A 21698-nucleotide genomic window follows, 5' to 3' on the forward strand; every position below is an offset into this window, starting at 1 on the left:
GGATCATATGGTCTACCAGTCCCTTGCACTGATTGTTTCCATGCATCTTTGGTTTTCTTCATTCTTCTTTGCTCTGGATGAAGAGAGACCCATCATTGCATCTAGATGACTGCTTGCAAGCTTTTAAGACACCAGTCACTACTCACCAAAGTAGGAAGTAGAACAATGTTTTTGTGTAGTATGTTATGCCAATTGAGCTTGATGTCCCCTGTGACAATGGTCTTGAGCCCGCAGGTCCAACTACTCACTCCCTCTGGGTAGCTGGCTGTGGTCAGGAAGCCACCACAGCCTTGCCCCTTGTCAGCTTTACTATATACCTGGACATTCTCATAGTACATACAAAAACACTTGTAGAAACATTGTCTGCTAACTCTGTACATGGGCATGGCCACACCTCCCCCCCTGCCTAGACATAACTGATCATTTAGCCTATCCATTCATCTATCCACCTGTAGATCAATGCTTGCCATCACTGACAATGCAGTACTGTTCATGCAACAGGGTTCATCTCTGTTGTCTATACCTCCCATGTACCTGTCTCTGTCTTCCTCTTCCTCAGTGCCACCATGTTGAGCACTCAATTTTGGTACATTGCCCTTCCCTTCACCTAAATCAATACTTGTCTCTACCTATCTAGCAGTGTTCTATCCCTTCTCCCATCCCTGGAAACCAACAAAGAAAGCTTTCCTTGACTTTTTACAATGGTAAACTAATACAATATTTGTCTTTCTGTGATTGACTTATTTCACTCAGCCTAATGTCCTCCAAATTCATCCATATTATGCAGTGTTTCACAGATTCTGCATTTTTCTTTAGTGTGGCATAGTATTCCATTGTGTGTATGTACCATAGTTTGGTTATCCATTCTTCTGTTGATGGGCACTTAGGTTGTTTCATCTCTTTGCTATTGTGAATAGTGCTGCAGTGAATATGGGTGTGCATATATTCATTCTTGTCCTAGCTCTCACTTCCTTAGAATATATACCTAGTAATGGGATTTCTGGATCAAAAATTCTGTTGACTTTCACAAGGTGATTTTTATCTTGCAACCTTGCTGAACTCTTTTTAGTTTTAATGGTGCCTATTGAATCTGTTGGTTTTATCTCTTCCTTTCTAATCCTTACACCTCTCATTTCTTTCTATTATCCCTTAACATTCTGTTGTACATAGGGTCACTATGAGTTGGAGCCGACTTCACAGCACCTAACAACAAAAATGAAATTACTGATACTTCAGTTAAATACTAATTGTTAAGACTAGGTATCCTAGTCTTATTCTCAGTCTTAAAGGAATTGCATCTTAAGTTTTTCCATTTAGTATAAAATACACTGTAAGTTTTTGATATGTAACTTTCATCAAGTTAAGGAATTTGTCTTCTATTTCTAACTTACTAGGAGTTTTCATTATAAGTAGGCTTATTACATGCTTTTTCTACATTAATTGAGATAACCATATGATCACTCTTCTTTAGGTTATTAATGTGATGAATTATACTGACAGATTTTCTCTGTTTAAATATATTCTCCTTGCTTTCTTGCAATAAACTCCATTTAATCATCCAGAAAGCTCACTGCCATCAAGTCGATTCCGACTCATAATGACCCCTTTTGGGTTTCTGAGACAGTAAATCTTTACAAAAGTAGATTGCCCAGTCTTCCTTCCATGGAGTACTGGTGGGTTTGAACCACCAACCTTCTGGTTAGCAGTTAAATGACTTAGGCACTACGCTCCTTCTATTTGATCGTAATGCATTTTTTTAACATAGTGTTTGTTGTATTTGAGTAGCCAATGTTTAATATTTATGTATCTATATCTGTAAGTAAAATAAACTTGTCAATTTCTTTCCTTGCATTATCTTTATCTGGTTTTAGAATCAAGATTTCAAGATTATACTAGCCTAATAAAATGAACTGGACAGTTTTCTCTCTATTTCTATAATATAGAATAACTTTTATAAGAAGAATATTAACTATTCATTGAGAATTTGGCAAAATGAACCTGTAAAACCATCTGGCTCTGGATTTTTGGGAGAAGAGAGGTCCTTAACTACTATTTCAATTTCATTAATACTTACTCATCTTTTTAAGCTCTTTATTTCTTCCTATACCAATTTTGTACTTCTATATTTTTCTAGGAAAATTTTTATCTATATTTTCAGATTATTTCTGTCTAGTTCCTAATGGTCAGGTTTCTGGCTTGAGTGCCTGGTGGTGCCTTCATAGAAAGGAAAGTGCTGAAGGAGCAGCATGCCTGTCATTTGGGGTCCAGAGGAAGTATAGTGTGGCTAACTGCACTTCCAGTAAAGCAAGGGCTATGTATGATTTTCTGTGAGTTTGGATATTTGTGAGTGTATATGAATTTGCTGTGAGTTGGAATCTACTCGATGGCGATGGGTTTTTTTCTTTGTTTATATGAATTTGCATATTTCTGTGAATGTGTGTGTTTATACTTGATACTTTAGTATACTTCTGTTTATATAAACCTGGAAGAGAACAATTTTTCAAAAGGAAATTGGCCAGATAATTCTCTGTTCCACTATTTTCCTGAATCTGTTCACACAGTTCCCTGAACTGTGAAAGTATAATTCTAGGGTCTCCCATTGCCCTTGTGTATATCTGTATCTCTGCCAGTGGGTGATTTTCACTTGTGCTTTTCCATGTCTCTGTGAATATTTGCATTTGTGAGTGTTCATTATTCTCATTGTATCTTTGTGTCTCTGATCATGTCTGTGTCTCGAAAGGTAGGGGAGTATGTATGTATCTCTGTGTTTTGTGGTAGAAATATATACATGGAGTGCATGTGCTACGTGGCAAGTTCAGACTCTCTAAGTCTGGAAGAAACATTACAACAGGAAATGCTCTGGATTCCAGCTTCCGGATGGAATTTCACTCAGAAAAAATACCCCTTCCTGGTCCTCCCAATAACTGCAGGCATTCTTTGTCTTTCTTCAAGAGGCTGAATTGAAGGGTTTGTGTTAACCTTGACCTCAGAAGCTACATCTTTCAGGAAGATTTGGCAGAGCCATGAAATTCCACACCCTGCCACTCACCTCTTGCCAAGCCTACTTCTTCTTTCTAAACCCTTTTATAGCTCCACATTATCTACCAGACCAATTCTAATCTAAATTATCCAGAGAAGCTGGAGGAAGAGACAGAGAGATGGGACAAAGAAACAGAATAAGATTTTCTAAAGGAAACAGGTAAATAAACAGATAAACAAAGATATGGAGATAGAGGAACAGGTAGAAAAATGAAGTCAGAAAAGTAAAGATGAAGAGACAGAGACCAGGAAATAGAGCCTGAGAGGTAGGGCTATGTTATTATGTTATGTGCCGTCGAGTCGGACCTGACTCATAGTGACCCCTCCTTGGGTTTCCGAGGCAGTATCATTACGGAAGTAGATTGCCCCATCTTCCTTCCGAGGAGTGGCTGGTGGATTTGAACCGCCAGCCTTCTGGTTAACAGTCAAGTGCCTTTAGGCACTACGCTACCAGAGCTCCAAAGAGTCAGAAATGAGTATAAAGAAACAAAGAAGAATAGGGACAGAGAAATATACAGAGATGGAGAAAGAGGGATCAACAGAGATACAGGAATGCAGAGAAAGAGATGAAGACAGAGAAACAGCTATATAAATATGAAGGCAGAGAAAGATACAGAGATAGTAATATCCAAGTAGATAGGGAGGGAGTAACTAGGACTAGACAGACAAGACAGAAACAGAGATAGTGATAACAATGAGAAGGAAAATGATGATATAGAAGCTAACATTTTAGAACATTTGTTATATCCAAGGTATTATTCTAAGAGTTATTCATATATTAACTAATTTAATCCTCACAGTAAGACTATTAAGCAGTTACTGTTATCAGCCCTGTTTTACAGATGAGGACATTGAGACATAGCAAAGTCATATAGCAAGTCAGTGACACAGCTAGGATTGGAATCCAAACAATCTAGCAACAGAGATCATACTCTTGACTATTCTGTGAGTGATGAGAGAGATAGAGGGATAGAGAGTTGAGGATGAGCTGCAAATAGATAAAAACGACCTAGGGATACAGATGGGAATAAGAAACAGGCACATGAGTAGCCCAGTAAGAGATGGTGACAGAAAAGGGGTAATAGAGAAAGGAAGAGAGAGAATCAGACAGGGAGATGGGAGCAAGGAGACTATCACAGGTGTGTATGAGAGAGACAGAAAGAGAGGAACAAAGAATATTAAATGATAGGAGGGAAAAGATGAGGACACAAAGATTGGAACAGAGAAAGGTGAGAATAGAGAAAGCTAGAGAGAAAATAGAGACAAATTAATGTAGCACAGAAATAGAAAGATGAGGACTGGGAGACAGCCAAAGATAAAGGCAGAGTGATAGGGACAGAGAGACAAAGAAGAGACCAAGGGGCCAGAAGGATATTGAAAGAGTAACAGAAGAGACAAATTCTGGAATACATAGAAATTCAGAAACAGATGAGATAGAGTAATGGGGTCATATATATCAGGACAGAGAGACAAACTGAGATGAGGACCCTGAGTTAGACAGAGACAGAATAGAAACTTGGAAACTCCCCAACATAGCTAAGGTAGACAGAGACAGCAAGAGCACAAAGGGGGAAGAGAGAATAGAAGAAACAGGAAAAGAAAGATAGCCAGGGAGATGTAAGCAGATAAGAGAAAGAAAAATAGAGACAGAGATGGAGGCTGTCAGAGAGATAGTAACAGTGATGGTGAACTGAGGGGAAGAGACACAAATAAGAAGGAAGTAGAGACAAAATGATGAAGTAATTTTGACACAACATCCGTTCACAGGGCTCTTGCATATATCAGGACTGGTACTAGTAATGGTGCCCATTGGATTATGAGCTCAGGAAGGCAGAGCCTGAACCTTTATTATTCATTACTCTATCTTCCATGCATAATACAGAGTAGAACTGCTCCATAGAGTTTAAAAGGCTGTGTTCTTTCAAGTAGGTTGCAAGGCCTGTCTTCTGAGGTTCCTCTCTGTGGATTTGAACTGCCAACCTTTTGTCTAATAGTCAAGTGCTTAACCATTTGTGCCACCCAGGGAACCTAGGGAACTCCAGTATAATAGGTATTATTATTATCATCTATTCTACAGATGGAGAAATAGCAATGAGTAACTTGCCCATGATCACACAGCTAGGAATGAAGCTCCAGTCTGCACCAATGATGAGAGTATATCATGAACAAAGGATTTGGATGAATCCTGTTTTGTGCACCCAAAGTTCCCAAAACCAAACTCCAATCTGCCTGACTCCAAGGGCTACATGTCTGACTACCATGGCATACTGCTTCAGTGAAGGCTTGTAAACAGATTGATGGACTGCTGAGCTCCAAAGGTAAGTATGTCCTGACACCTTACCCTCCGGAGCTCCCTTCGTCTAGCAGAGGCGGGCCTAGCTGGCTCAGACACTGGCAAAAAAAACAGCCTTGTAAGAGTGGCAGGAATAGAGCCCAATGGGAGAATCTCAGCTTGGGAAAATCAGAGAATGCTTACTGAAGAAGGAAGTAGTTCAAAGAGGCCAGAGGCAGACTTACAGAGAAGCCAGTGAAGCCTAAGTTTCAGGCCTCCTCATTTGCACAGGCTCCTTCCAAGGTACTGGTTAACAAAGTGAATATTCAAAGAGTATTTAAGATTTGTCACTGCATAAGAAAATTGAAATGCCCTGAAATATTACAGCTCATATATAAAAGAAATTAGAGAGGGGTTTTCTTAAATTTGACAATAGCCTAAAAGCACACTAGGTATTATTGTGAAGCTGAAATTTTTCTAAGCTGTTAATAGTAAAAAAGTAAAATAAAATAAAAATCTGTCAACTGTGCTATTAAATATTGAATAATATTTCTAATTTCTATTCTCCCTATAGAAAATGACCTTACCGCATACTTGAATGACAAAATAGAAGCCATCAGACATCAAGAATTCTTAACAAGGCCCTCATCTTCCCACCACTGACTCTCTAAACTTATCAGTATCTGTATTCATCTTTTCCTCTTTCCTTCCTGTTACAATGAGAGGCAGGGAGCCTCTCCTCAGTGAGGCTCAGTGCTATAGATCCTGACCATCCCCACTTTCCCAGAAATGTGTATCCTTCCATGATTCCCCTTCTCTTCTGTGTCTTTAACCTCTCCTTTCTATTCTATCATTCCCAGCAGCAAACAGACTTAGTCCAGTATCTTCCGTCTTAAAACAAAACAAAAAAAATTATCGTCTGACCCATGTCCTAGCATTACCCTATCTCTCTGGGTTCTATTCCCCTTCACAACCAAGTTTCTCAAAGGAATTGTGTATATATTCTGGCTTCATTCCAACAGGGTGGGGTGAGGGTGTGTGGAGGTGTTCTATTCCCTATAACTTCAGTGAGGGTCCTGTAACAACTTGCATCCCACTGGCACTCTATCCAATTATTCTTGTTTTTAAAAGATTATTTTTATGATATACATCATAAATTCTAGAATATACATATGTACAGTTTGAAAAATAATAAAAAAATATGTATGCACCCAACATCCAGTTTCACAAACAGATAATTTACCAATGACAAAATGCCCTGTGCCTTTCTAATCACATCTCCTTCCCCACCCTGAGAGGTAACCACTGTCCTGAATTTTTCATTTTTTCATTCCCTTGCTATTTCCTATAGCTTTATGGCATATGACTGCATCCATTAATGATATATTGTTTAATTTTGCCTGTTTTTCAACTTCATATAAACATACTATTTTATGATTTTTGTAAATCAGCACTCAAAAAAAAAAAATACAAACTCACTGCTATTGAGTTGATTTCAACTCATAGCGACCCCTCTGTGGGTTTCTGAGGTGGTATCTCTATGGAAGTAGATTGCCCAGCCTTCCTTTTGAGGAGTGGCTGGTGGGTTTTAACTGCCAGCTTTCTAGTTAGCAGTCAAAACCCTTAGGCACTATGCCACCATTAGGTTTCCTGAATTTCATCCATGTTAATACATGTAGCTACGGTTCAATCATTTTTTTAAACTTTCTTATAGTATTCTACTGTATAAATATGTCTCACTTTACTCATCCCATGCTCTTGTTTCCAGTTTCTTGGGTTACAAACAGGGTTTTATGAAAATTCTTATGTGTTTCCCAATTCACGTGGTCAAGAGTATATCTAGGGGAACAGTTCTCAAACTTTGGCCTTTATATTCTTAGAAATCATTGCAAACCACAAGGAGCTTTGGTTTATGTAGGTTATATCAGTGGATATTTACTGTATTAGAAATTAAAACTGAGAAAGTTTAAATATATTAATTTTATTTATTTATTTTTTATTTGTTTATTTTTATTGTGCTTTAGGTACAAGTTTACAGAGCAGAGTTTGTTTTACATTTAGCATTATGTGTACATTTAGTTTCATTCCCCATTTACCATCCCCAACCCTAACCCAGTCTCCTCCCCTCCCTATAATAAATCCATTATATGTTAACACAAATAACATTTTTATGAAAATTTATTTTCCAAAGTGAACAGAATTCAGTGAGGAGAGTGACATTATTTTACATTTTTGCAAGATGTCTTTAATGTATGGCTTAATAGAAGATAACTGGATTCCATCTGTTGTGACTTTGGAACTCTGTCTCCACTGCCACCACCTTACTTGACTCACCTGATTTCTGACAGCTGTTGTTGTTGTTAGGTGCCATCAAGTTGCTTCCGACTCATAGTAACCCTGTATACAATAGAATGAAACACTGCCTGGTCTTCTGCCAGCCTCACAGTTGTTGCTATGCTTGAGCCTATCGTTGTAGCCACTATATCAATCCATCTCACTGAGGGTCTTCCCCTTTTTCACTGACCTTCTACTTAACCAAGTATGATATCCTTCTCTAAGAACTGGTCCCTTCTGACAACATGACCAAAGTATGAGAGTTGAAGTCTGGCCATTCTCACCTTTAAGAAACATTCCAGCTGTACCTCTCCAAGACAGATTTGTTCATTCTTCTGGAGTCCATGGTATTTTCATTGTTCTTCACCAGTACCACAATTCAAATGTGTCAGTTCTTCTGTGGTCTTCTTTATTCATTGTCCAACTTTCACGTGCATATGAGGCTGCTGAAAATACCATGGCTTGGGTCAGGTGCACGTTAATCTTCAAACTGACATCTTTGCTTTTTAACACTTTAGAGGTCTTTTGCAGCCAATTTGCCCAGTGCAATACGTCTTTTGATCTCCTGATGCTACTTCCATGGGTGCTGATTGTGGATGCAAGTAAAATGAAATCCATGACAACTTCAATCTTTTCTTCATTTATCATGATGTTGCTTATTGGTCCAGGTGTGAGGATTTTTGTTATCTTTATGTTGAGGTGAAATCCATACTGAAGACTGTAGTCTTAGATCTTCATCAGTAAGTGCTTCAAATCCTCTTTGCTTTCATCAAGTAAAGTTGTGTCATCTGTATATTCTCAGGTTGTTATTGAGTCTCCCTCCAATCCTGATGCCCTGTTCTTCTTCATATAGTCCAGCTTCTCAGATTATTTGCTCAGCATACAGATTTAATAAGTATGGTGAAGGAATACACCCCTGATGCACACTTTACCTGATTTTAAGCCACGAAGTATCCCTTTGTTCTGTTTGAACTGCTGTCTTTTGGTCTATGTACAGTTTCCTTATGAGCACAATTAAGTGTTCTGGAATTCCCATTCTTTGCAGTGTTATCCATAATTTGTTATGATCCACACAGTTGAATGCCTTTGCATAGTCAATAAAACACACATAAACACCTTTATGGTATTCTTTGCTTCCAACCAAGATCCATCTGACATTAGCAGTGATATCCTTTATTCCACACCCTCTTCGGAATCCAGCTTGAATTTCTAGCAGTTCCCTGTCAATGTACTGCTGCAACTATTTTTTAATTATCTTCAGCAAAATGACTGCACTAGGCTCCTAAGCTTATCTACCTCCAAGCCAATACACAGCAGCCAAAGAATATTTTTAAAATGTTAGCCAGGCTATGTCAGTCCTAAATTTAAAGCCTTTTTTGGACCTATAGAAGAGATACTATTTCACTATGATTCAGTTCACATATATAATACATGTGTGTAGTAGGTATATCTGAAACAAAAGCTTCATGAAACATACTGCAGTGCAGTAAATTATTTAATATGGCCCTTATAGCCACAGTTTTCGTAACTCCCACCAAATGACTGGGAGGGAGTTTGCAGATGAGGTTGTTGTGATCCACCAAGGGGATTGGATAGCTTGCTAATAATGTAAATAAGATACATGGCACCCTTGTGGGGGTAGAACCATGTAAATCAGGTGTATAGAACCCTAATGAGGGGATGGATCAGTTTTGCCATCTCATTAGGCTTAAAATGAGCTATCCCAGAGGTTGAAAGGAATGATCTCACTACCACCAAGAAAGAAGAGCTGGAAGCAGAGTGAGTCCTTTGAACCTGGTATCCCTGTGCTGAGAACCTCCTAGATCCAGGAGACAAAGAGAGAGAGAGAATTGTAACACCAGAGATGAGAGACAGTGAGAAGCAGTCAAAGTGAAATGGAGGCAGCTGAGGCAGCAAAACCAAAAGACCAGCAGAGGACAGCACAGTGGTCTTCCCTGCCCACAGAGAAAAGGCTGTGTGCCTTTGGGCTGAGGCTTCCTGGTAGCATGGGGGTGCCTCTGGGAACTTACCAGCAGAGCTAAAAGAGTTTTCTAACACTTGCCAAGCAGTGTAGAGGCTAAGCTGAGGGACTGAGAGGCTGAGTACCAGAGAGAGGCCCATCTATGGGCATGCCCAAGAAGAGACTGTCCAGATCAAGGAACTATATCCTGAGTCATTTCTGATCCTGAATTGTAACCTGTTACTTCTCTAATAAACTCCATATCTGGAGTATCGTCAGTGAGTTCTATGTGGCCACTGCAACAAATTATCAAATCCAGCAGAGAAGTATAGAGTGTCTTGGGAGGGATGGTTGGTGTCAGAATTTGTGAAAAGGTTGGAGAGAAGAGGTATGTCAGACCTCTGTCTCTTAGGAATCAGCCTGGGGCTATTGATCTTGATTCTCCTCCCTGCCTTGTGAAGTTGGAGAAGGTCAGATACCCCCAGCATGACATTTTAACACATACTCTTCCTTTTTTCCTCAGTAAGTTAAATTTCAGTGCCTTCTCCAGTTTAGGAGCTCTGGTGGCGCTGTGGTTAAAGCATTGGGCTGCTAAACAAAAGGTCAGAGGTTCAAACCCACCAGCCATGCCACAGGAGAAAGACGAGGCAATCTGGTTCTATAAATATTTACAGCCTTGGGAACCCTATGAGGCAGCTCTGCTGTGTCCTATAGGATCACTATGCATCAGAATTGACTCAATGGCAGTAGGTTTGGGTTTGGGTTTTGTTCTTCAGTTTAAATAATCTTTAAAAGCACTGTTTCAGTACCTTCCCATTGCTTGAATAAAATCCATTATCCTTACCATGGCCCATAGTTGTTAGTTGCCATCAAATCAATTCTGACTCATGGTGACCCCTATGTAGGACTAGTAAAACCGTACATAATCTGGCTTCTGCCTATCTCTTCATCCTCACATTGCACCCCTCTTGCCCTTGGCTTACCATGCTCCAGCCACACTGCCCTTCTTGTAGTTCCTAAATATAACATTTCCCTGTTCCCATTTGCTAAGTTGTTTGCTTGGAACTCTTGCCTCCACTCATCATCTGCTTACTCCCACTCCTTCTGGTCTTGGCTCAAATATCAGGATTTGCCTAACCCCTCGGGCTGAATTACCTCTGACCTGTTACTCCTTTTTTTTTTTTTTAATCACCTTGCCCTGTTCCTTTATTGCCTTATCACAATTTGCAATTATGTGTTTATGTGTTGTAATTACATGTTTGTTTATTTTGCATCCAAAAAAAAAAATAGACCATAAGCTCTGAGGGCAATTTGTACACCACTGTCTTGTTTGTGTCTATCTTAATCACTACTGCATAACTAGTGCCTTACATGTTTTTTGGCCTGTAGTGTGTGTTCAAAAAACACTTACTGAATGAGCTGATAGCTAAAGAACAAATGGTGGAGTTGGGGAGAAGTGAAGAGAGTTTCAGGCAGAGGCAACAAAAATATGCAAGTACTTAGAGGAACAGTCTAAGAATTTCAGCTTTGGCTTAAACATGGATTCTGGAAAGGCAGACAGGGGCCAGATCATGAAGGGCCTGACAACTCTGTTAAGGAAGATAGGTTTCTTTTTGAGCAGTGGGGACTCGATGAAAGGTTCTAAACCTGGGAGTGATGTGATTTGATTTACCTTTTCAAGAGATCATGCTGGCTACAGCATAAAGAGCTGGTTAGAAATCGTGCAAGCCTGAACTAGGGTATAACAGCAGAAATAGAGAAGACTGCATAAATAGATTTGTAAGATACGCAGGAGGTAGAAATGATGACTTGGTGATTGCATAGGGAGCTGAGGGGAGGGTAGAGTCAGGAGTGTAGCTAAGGTTTCTACTTTGGGGTCATTCACTAAGGTAAGATACAAAGAAGGACAAACAGATTGGAGGAGGACAAATTGAATTTGGGGAAAACAGATTAGAGGTGTCTCTCAGATGTTCGGGTAGAGCTGTCTAGTATCCAGTTGAATGCGTAAGTCAGGAGAAATATCTGACTTGAGGTAGTAGTTTGGAAGTCCTCAGTAAAGAGATGATAAGTGAATCCATGAGAGTGAATGAGACAATTTAAGGGAAAGAAGGTGGAGGGAGAAAACAGTTTAAGTCAAAGCCCTAAAGAGCACCAATATTTAAAGGATAGACAAAGAGGAGCCTGGAAGGTAAAAAGGAATTACCAAAGTAGATGGGAAACAAGGAGATGAGCTGTCGGAAGTAGTTTAAGAAGGAGAGAGTGGTTAATAGTGCCAAATACTACCAAGAAGTCAAGTTTGATAAACTGGAAAGATTCTATTAGATTTAGTGACACAAAGACCATGGGGGACCTTGATGAGGGAATAGTTTCAGGCAAAAAGTGGAGGCAGATTGGAGTAGGTAAAAGGATAAGGGGGAGATAGGAAAATGAAGACAGCCAAAGTAGGCACCTCTTTTAAGAAGTTTGTGGGAAGAGATAGGGAAGTGGTTGGAGAGAGATAATTTTTGGTAATTGTGTGTGTGTTTTTAGATGGAAGAGACCTGAGCATGTTTAGATGTTAATAGGATGGAGAAAGGAAGGAGTGCTAGATTTGGTGGCAAAAAATTATGAGCTTCCTTTTTTGGTAGATTCTGTTTATTCTGCGAAGGAGGAGATGGGATATATGTTGAGGGTTAGAAAGCAGATGGAGAAGTTTGTGGCTTGAGAAGAGGGGAGAGAGTATGAAATGGTCACTGTGCAGAATAGAGGAGGGAGCTGACTAGGAACATATGGTAGGCTTGTGGGTTAGCAGGGAGGGGCTGGAAGAAGCTGAAGACCCTGAGTTTATAGTCGCAGCAATCTGTAGGTTGAACAGTTCTCTCCAGCAGTGTTTAACTGCCTGGGTGCAGACATGGAAAAGGCAGATAATTGGATGAATCCAAGGTTGGGATGGGAGCTCTGGTGGCATAGTGCCTAAGGCATTTGACTGCTAACTGGAAGGCTGGCGGTTCAAACCCACCAGCCACTTGGGGGGTGGGGGTGGAGGAAGACTGGGCAATCTACTTCGGTAGAGATACTGCCTCGGAAACCCAAGGAGGGGTCGCTATGAGTCCGGCAGACTCTACGGCATATAACAACAACAACAACAGTAATGAAGTAAAAGACCACTGGTTCTCCTCTGAGGGTTTTAAAAGGTCCTCTGTGAGCCAAGCCCTTGGGAGTCTCTGGGACTTGTGGAATGGCTTCTGGAAAAGAGATTGAAGGACAAATAGAGGAAGACCTGAGATGAGACTGAAGGACACATTTCGGGGGTGGAGCACAGAGTCGTCTGTGAGGGACCAAGGCAGGATGAGGAGGAGGAATTTTTAGTAGGCAGGAGGAGGGCCGTGAGGGCGGGGTCGCAGAGAGAAGCTAGGCGGGCTGGAGCGAGGGGGCGTGGCCTAACGCAAATCCGGGGCGAGGGGGCGGGGCCCCGGTAACTGGGTCCCTGCGCCGCGGTGGCTGCGGCTTCCTCAGCGACGGCTCCTGCCTCCCCACCCCCTTTCCCGGTCTCCTTCCCGCCCGCCCGCTACCGCGGAGACCAAAGCTGAGGCTGGGGAGGACGGTAAAGTTGGGCCCAGGCCCTGTGCTCCCGCAGCTGAAGCATCTTCCGGAGGGACTGGCTGAAGGCGAGCCCTGCAGCGCGCGGCCACAAGCGCGCCCCCGGCCACAGCAGTCTCCTTTTCCCTCTTCTCCCCTCCGCCCCCCAGCCTCCGCTGCGGCGGGAGGAAGAACCGTTTCCGACCAGCAAGGAGAGCCCAGATCGATTCCCATTCCGGGAGAAGGAAGAGACCCGCACTCAGATCCAACCGACCGCTTGCCCCAGGGCCACGGAAGTGGCTCGCCACCCAACGGAGAGTCCACGCCGAGCGCAGTCTTCCGACCCTCTCCTAGCCGCTGCCGCATAGACTGCGTTCCCCAGCGGGCCCCCAGCCCCGCCGAACCCACCCCCTGCGCGAGGCCCGGGCCGGCGATGCCTAGCACGGCGGCGGCAGTGGCCGCGGCTGCTGCTGCTACTGCCATCACTGTTGTCGCTGCTGGCCCGGGCCCGGGCCGGGGGCTTGAATCTCCGCAGTGGGGTTGAGCCCTCAGCCCCGCCCCCCGAGCCTGAGGCCGCTGATCTCCCAGGCGCCGGGCCTCCTCCGCCCGCGCCTCCGCCCCAGGAGCTGGAGCCAAGCGGGGAGCCCGGGCCCCGCGCCCAGGCCCGGACCATGCATAGCCACCGAGCTCCGGGGGGCGCTGGGCCTTCGGAGCCCGAACACCCGGCCGCTAACCCCCCCGGCGCTGCTCTACCGGCCTATGCCCACTTGGACCTTGGACTCTCAGAGCCGGGACTGCCGGTTCCTAGGGGCTCAGCTTCGGATTTCAGCGGCCCCCCGGATTCCCAGCTTGCCGGGCCCTCTGACGCCAGCTCGGGAGCTGCTCCAGCCCCCCGGGTCTTGCCGTGCGGGCCCAGCCCACAACACCATCGGGCTCTGCGCTTCTCCTACCACCTGGAGGGCTTGCAGCCCCGGCCTGGTGAGTGATCTAGAGAGCGTGGGAGCCCGGGCCACCGACCTGGTACTGGGAGTGGGTTTTTGGTCACGGGCCCTCTTAAGCCTCACATCAGGGCCAGCAGATTCACCTCGGCCCCTCGAGTCCCCTTACCCTCTACTCCCTCCCCTCGCCCTTAAGTTCATCTTTTAAACCTCTGTGCCCCTTTCTTCTCTCTGTTCTCTGTCCTCCTCAGTCACTCCAGCCCTCTTCTGTCTGCTGGGGCTAATGGGAGAAGGAGCATACCAAGAACAAGGGGCATTATTGCAAGGAAGAAATGAGGTTTGGCTAGGGAAACAAGAAAAAAGGAGTCTCCCATTTGCCAAGCACCTATATTCTGCTAGTCACTGGAGTGGCTGCTTTACAGTGCGTTCTCATTTAATCGAGCCCTCTGTGAAGCATGGTTGATTAGCCCTATTTTGCAGATGAGAAAACTGAGACTCAGAGAAGTTAAGTAACTTGTGCAAGGTCACACAGCTAATATGGAACCAAGATCTACTTGAATCCAGTCTGTGGTCTTTCTACTTTCCCAACTGATATTGGAGACCATGAAAGTAATACCAATCCTTCTGCTTATGTGATTCTTTCAGCCCTGGAGTGTGAGTGCAAAAAAAAGGGGGATGGTGGATTGATCCAAGGTTAAGGTTTTGCCAGGCGTGTGAGGTGGGAGGACAAGGAAAGGAGGGAGTTGAAGGTGCTGATGAGAGAAATATGGAAGAGGTAGGCCTTGGGGGTCTGTTTGGAGGAGAGGGATGGAGGGGCTAGTGGGTAGGAAGACAACAGAAATACCAGGACAGAGGGTCAAAGGCCAGGTATAGCAGAGCAGAACTGTGGACTAGGACATTGTGAGGAGAAATAAAGATGCTTGAACTTGGGCTTGCAGAGATAGAACTGCTCTGGATCAGGCTGACAGAGCTGTGCTACACAGACCTGAGTTGCCTGAGAAGTCCAGAAAGGTCTCCCTCATTTAGAACATTGTCATATGGGCTCAGGAACTGTGGGGGAAGAGCAGTGCATATCTACTCTGTCTTCCATTGAGCAAACCCTGAAAGAGTTGTTCACCCTCTGGGGGCTCACATCCCAGGCTCCACAGGTCTTTAGAACTGTAGCAGGAATGAAGCATAAAACATGAGTAAGATGTGCCTCTTGCTACTGTTGTGACCTTGGGCTAATCATGGATCCTGTCAGACTTTTCAGGGGGCTCCCTTCATATAGGCTGGAGGTAACAACTAACAGTAGGCCTTTAACGCCCTGCCCCGCATGTTGCTCTTGCAGGATTCCAAACTCTCCTTGACAGACACTGATTGTGTGGAGTCCATCTGCTCACTTGCTTTATTGCAGCACCTTCCTTTAGATGTGAAAACGTGCCTCCAAGTACTCGTACCTCAGGGCCTTTGCACTTGCTTTTCCCTCTGCCTGGCAGCTCTTCCCCCAGCTTGCCACCTGGCTTGCTCCTCATCTTTCAGGTCTCGGCTCAAATGTCACCTCCTCCAAGAGACCTTCCTTGACTACTTTAGGTAGGGCCAGTTATGAGTCTCCATTGCATCTGCCACTGTGTTTCCATCCTTGCGCTGAGTGCAATCTGAAAATTACCTTATTGTATGCATTTATTTGTATATTACCTGTTTTTTCACCACTAGAATGTGAGCTCCATGAGGGCAAGGGAATTTTATCTGTTTCATTCCCTGTTGCATCCCCAGTGACTAGCACAGTAACTACCAAACCAAACCAAACCCTGCCATCGAGTCGGATCCGACTCTTAGCGACCCCCTCCTTGGGTTTCCAAGGCCATATCACTACAGAAGTAGATTGCCCAACCTTCCTTCCGAGGAGTGGCTGGTGGGTTTGAACCGCCAGCCTTCTGGTTAGCAGTCACATGCCTTAGGCATTATGTCACCAGAATTCCCAGCACAGTATCTAGGTGCTAAAAAAAAATTGTTGTTGAGTGAATGTCTGAAGCGATGCCAAGAGAGAATATAGTAGACCGTTAGTAACTATTGTCTATGAGAAGGGTGACTAGCACACAGTAGGTGCTCAATAAATCCTTGTTGAATAAATGCCTGAACCAAGGGAGAATATAGCAGACCCTCAGTAACTTTTGTCTATGAGAAGGGCAACTGAATTCCTGCCTGCCCTCCAGATATTCTTGGTTTGTGAGCTGGACACTATCTAGATCCCTGGTCTCTGGCCTCTCTAATCAATGCATAGTGGTGTTTCTGAGAATTTCTTTGTACTCCCACCAATTCTTCTAAATTACAAATCACAAAACCCTAAACCACTCCCCTCTTCCCCAAAAAGGCAACACATAATTCTCAAGATCTTTTTCCCCAATGAAGCTTCTGTCTCTTCCACTGCAAGGTGGGTGTCTTTTTTTTTTCTTTCTTTTTTTCAATCCAGATGAGGATTAGGAATTAGCAAGCCGGGTGTCAGGGAAAGACCTGGCCACCAGTCCCACTGTTCCTAACTGACTCACTGTGTGACCCTGGCTGAGTGACTTCCTTTTTCTGAGCCTCAATTTCCTTATCTAGAGAATGCCATGAGGAGTCTATGAGATAATGGTTGCAAAGCCTACACTAAGGTCTAAGCCCTTAGCAATCAAGAGCTAAAAAGAAAAGAAAAAGAAAAAAAAAAAAAAAAAACCCAGAGAAGAGGCAGAGGAATTACTTAGGTCCTGGCAGGCAGACACTGGGCCATGTGATTCACAGCAGCTTGGGACATGAGAGGTTCTCCCCCACTGCCCAGCCAGCCCAGGGGTAGGCACAAGTGACTTGCTGCTTCTCTCTCCACAGGACTCACCTATAATTGGCTCTGAGAGGGCAGGTTGGTGGTAGTAGGGTGTGTGTGTGTGTATATATATAAGAGAGAGGGTTTCCTGAGCTTCAGTTAAAGGGTTGAAACATTTTAGTCCACATACTAAGATTTCTGTGTGGTTCCTGATTTCCTCCCTCAGACTGCTGAGGCATTTATTGAATCACCATCCTTAGGACCCAGCAGTCATCCTAGTGAGATATATGGGGGCTTCTAAAAATAATAATTATAAAATAATAATAATATCTTATCCATGTGAGGAGCCTTGAATTGCTTCAAAGTGCTTTCTCTTTTAGTTACCCACTCTCCTGGGGAGGGAGCGATTATTTTTATGTCCATTTTCCAGGTTGATAAAATGTAAGGCCTCATTGGGTACTGTTGTAACCCAGTAAGAGATGCCACAGAGGTCTTTGAGAGAGTCGGAGAGGTGTAAATTTGCTTGTAGGGATCTTTGTGGGGGAGGTCCCTTTTCCTCTTCCTCAGGGTTGAGGCCTAGAATGTCCTTCTAGATGCTGCACATGGTGCAGAACTTGGGGCTCGATGCTATCTGAGTCAAAGGGATTGCTTCTGATGTTAGAGCTTTTCATGGGTGGTTGGGGAAATTGAGCCACTTGAAGGGGGCAGCAAGAGGAGCTGACTCCTGATTTGAAGCCTAGAGGCATAATCAGAGACTGTAAGAGTTAGAATTAGAGCTGGAAAGGCCCCTGCACACCTTCTGGTTTTGAGTTTCCCAAACTGGGGGATTCTAGTTGATCTTAAAAAAATAAATTAAAAAATAAATGTGATTCCTAGAGACTCCATCTCAGGGCTCCAGAATCTTGAGGTTGGAACCCAGGAATCTATTTTTTAAAGCTCTCCAGGTTATTCTGATGCATAGCCAGAGTAGAAACCACTGGTTAAACCCATTTTCCGGTTAGGGCAGTGGAGGCTCACAGAGGCAGCAACTTGTTGTGTTGTAATGCGCCGTTGAGTCGGCCCCAACTCATAGCGACCCCTCCTTGGGTTTCGGAGGTAGTATCACTATGGAAGTAGATTGCCCAACCTTCTTTCCAAGGAGTGGCTGGTGGATTTGAACTGCCAGTCTTCTGGTTAGCAGTCCTTAGGTATTATGCTACCAGAGCTCCAGACAGCAACTTAGCCATGGTCTTTTAAGTCAGCATCACTAGGGCCAGGAAAATGAGTTGGCCTTCCCAACTGAGGCCTTCTCTTCAGCCCTTTGTGAGCCTCCCTAACTCACCTCCAAACCAGGAGGAAGGCACTAGGTCTAGGCAAAAGGGGGTGAGTCAGTCCCTCCACTACATAGACACAAATGCTGGCTGCCTCAGTCTACTCTCTATTCCTAGCTCTCATAAATAGCTGTCATTTGGCAGTTAGAGTTGGAAGGCAGTTGCAATTCTGGGACTCTAAGCAGAGGGTATCCTGGCATCAGCAGTGCCCAGCGCAGGGCCTGACCCAAAGGAAGGGCTCTATAAAGGTGCCCAGCAAGGTTTTTAGAGCTAGGGAGTAACATACAGGGCAGTCCAGGTAGGAAGTTTGGTGGAAGCAAAGGCACTGAGACTTGAGGGCATCCTGGAATCTGGATCTGGTATTAGGAAGAGTGGAGAGATAAGGCTGACAAAGAGATTCTATCCTGAGGGCAAAGAGGAAACCACTGAAGAGATTTTTAAGCTGGGGAATGTTGTGCTGAGATGTGGGTGTTTGAAACATCCCCATGGCTGCATGTGAAGAATAGATGATAGGGATTCAGGAGTGGAAGCAGGGGGACAAGCAGATAAAGAAGGTGAAATCTGAGAGCTATTTAGGTGCTAACGTGCACAGGCTTTGGTAGTGCCTTGAGTGTACAAGTGCAAGGAGAAACTGCAGGTTTCTCCAGGTTGTATTCTGAAACCAACTAGAGTGACTTGGTGGATGGTGGTGGGGCCATTTACATGCAGGAGAAGGAGTCACTTTGAGGGGAAGATAGTGAGTTGTGTTTGAAGCATGTTGAGTTTGAGAGGCCTGGATATCCATGTAGAGATGGTCAGCAGGCATTTGGATATATGATTCAAAAGCTCAGGAGAGAAGTCTGGGCCAGAGATGTTTGGGAGTCCTCACCATTGACACATACCATGGACCACACAGTGACTCATGGGGAGAGTGTGAATGGTTCTGAGAGCCTGTCCCATCCTTAAAGATATAGGCAGTAAGGTCAGTAGAGTTACCCTTGGTGGATCATTCATTACCTGCCCAAACTTCCCCTAAGAAGCATTTTGGGGGAGAAAACCAAACTCACTGCTGTTGAATCGATTTGACTCATAGCGACCCCTCATTGGGTTTCTAAGGTGGTATCTCTACAGAAGTAGATTGCCCAATCTTCCTTCCGAGGAGTGGCTGTTGGGTTTGAACCGCCAACCTTCTGGTTAGCAGTCAAATGCCTTAGGCACTACACCACCATAGCTGCCAAGTGGTCTTTAAAAACATATTTGCATAAAGCTGAGACCCATTTCACATGAACTCGGGGTAGCTGACTTTTGCACAGAGTAAGGGAGAACTCCTAAAAGGCAAACCAAACATTGGTAAAGTAAATTCTTGTGTCTCCTTCACTGTTCTCTCTGTCAGAGGCATCCGTGGGGGGACTTGCTCATGGAAGGGAGAAAAGGGGGCTTGAGGCAGGAGGGAATGCAGGGGCGGATCTGCTTGGGTTTTTGGAAAGTAGTAAAACTGATTCCAGAGGAGTGTCTGGAAAAAGACCTGATTCAGTTCCTAGTCACATGGGGTCTTCCAAATAAATACAATAAAATGTAAAGACTCTAGGTAGCTAGGAAAAGGATTTCTCTACACAGAACTGAAAGAATTGCAGTTTCCAAGTTGCAGATGGTTGGCACTTCTGCTTCTTGGCCCTTTCAGGCGCCTCTGTCCCTGAGGAAGCGCCAGGCTGCAGCTGCCTGTTCCCTCAAGGGTGAGTGGCAGCTAATAGTACCCCAGAGAGATCCAAGCCATGGCTTTCTGGGGGTCAGTTAGCTAAATGCTTTAGGCAGATGTGGAGCTGGCCAGACGTTGTCTGGGTGGGGCTTGGGCCTGTCTGGAATGAAGGCCGAAAGTGTAGTCTGCCGCTGGCTGGCCCCACAGAGTTAAGTTCTCTCATCTGGAGAGAGCAGACATCCCTGGATCAATGAATCCCAGCTTCCTGGGGCTGGTTTCTTGGGCCTGAAAAGCATCACACCTCTATAAGGTTTCTCAAAACACACATAGGACTGGAGACAAGGCTGCAGGGCAGTGGCTGAAGGAGCCTCAGAATTTCTGGCTTGACCACTGGTCCACTGGGCCTCCAGGCCTCCCTGCCTTTCTTGAGGGCTGTAGTTTCTTCATTTGTAACCTCAAGGACCTGGTGATCACATTTGTCTGGCATGCAATAGGGCATCAATAAATGTCTGGTAACCAAAAAGGAGAAGGTTAGAGAGAGTAAAAGAGGGAAGGAAAGAGGGCATTTCTTTATTTAACATATGTTTTTTGAGTATCTATATGTGCTAGGCCCTATGCTAGGTGCTGGGTAGACAATAAGATAGGCACAGTCCCTGTACTTATTCAGCTCATATCTCACAGGAAAGACATACACTCTCAAGTAATTCCAAGAACAGATGCTGCAGAAGCATATTGTTGAGGGGGTGGGGAAGGAAGGGAAAAGAGGACATTAGAGTTGAGACCTGAAGGATAAATAGGAGTCCAGAGGTAAGGAGAAGCAAAAAAAAAGCTGCTCGGGCCATGGGAATTGCACATGCCAAAGCCCCAGGCAGAAGAGAGTAATTTTGAGGAACAGACAAGAGGCCATTGTGGCTGGAGGATGGGGGTGGGGAAGTGTTCATTAGCTAGGCCTTTCTTGTCCCCATGCTCAGGAGTTTAGAGTTCACCCTAAAGGTAGGAAGAGCTCTTGAGAAGGCTAAAGAATTGAAGGGTACTGTTTTCCCAAAATGACTGTGTTATGGAGAATACCTTGTAGAGGGCTCTGAAGATGGAAGTAAAACCAGTTAGGTTGGAGTGGAAAAAAGTTATATGGATTCTAGAGATACTAGGTAGTCTGCACCACTTGGGACCTGGCGGGGTGTGTGGCTTGAGGGAGAGGGAGGAGTTATGGAGGATGCCCAGCCTCTAGCATGGACAAGTGGGTATATGGAGGTGCCATTTCCTGGGATGGGGAAGGCATGAGGAGGAGCAGATTGGGGCTAGGGGTGTGGTTTAGGATGCACAAGTCTGAGGAGACTTGGGGCAAGACATCTAGGCAGCAGTGCCCAATAGGCATCAGCTGTGCCCATCTGGGCCACAGAGTAAGGGAAGGAGAGTGAGGAGGGAGGAGCACAGGTGTCTGTCTGAGGCTCAAGGAGGGAGTAGCGGGCTCTCGAGGTTCATGAGGCTTTTAGCCCACCTGGGTGCTTCCCTATGTCCCTGAAAGGAAAGGGTTAAGTCATGGAGGGAAGGCACCTGTAGAAAGTAGGGAAGGGTGGGACTGGCAGAGCTGGCCCCAAGGAACTGCAGCTGGCATAGAAGCCCTTCTGCCCTGGGCAGGCCTGCTCCATCACTGCTCATGTGCTCCGATTTTGGCTTTGCCTTCACCTTCACCTCCCCTGTTCCTGACTTCTTCCCCGCTCCCCTAGACTGGGCCTCCTTGCCTAACTCATTCCAGGTGTAGATAGAGACTCCTTCCCCCATCCCAGGGCTGCCAGGGAGGGGGCAGGGAAAGTGTGGGTCTCTTTCACTGTG

General features: G+C 44.6%; 1 protein-coding gene across 1 annotated transcript in view; it reads left to right on the forward strand.

Moving 5' to 3' along the window:
* Positions 1-13834: 13834 nt before the first annotated feature.
* Positions 13835-21698, forward strand: part of FGD1 (FYVE, RhoGEF and PH domain containing 1) — a 46993-nt gene continuing 39129 nt past the window's right edge. The window contains exon 1 of the mRNA XM_007958809.2: positions 13835-14141. Within this exon, the coding sequence (XP_007957000.1) occupies positions 13835-14141 (307 nt within the window). The remainder of the gene's footprint in view (positions 14142-21698) is intronic.

This window comes from Orycteropus afer, unplaced genomic scaffold (genome assembly GCF_000298275.1).
Source record: "Orycteropus afer afer isolate SDZICR_OR568_19922 unplaced genomic scaffold, OryAfe1.0 scaffold01138, whole genome shotgun sequence".
In the NCBI taxonomy this organism is placed as follows: domain Eukaryota; kingdom Metazoa; phylum Chordata; class Mammalia; order Tubulidentata; family Orycteropodidae; genus Orycteropus; species Orycteropus afer.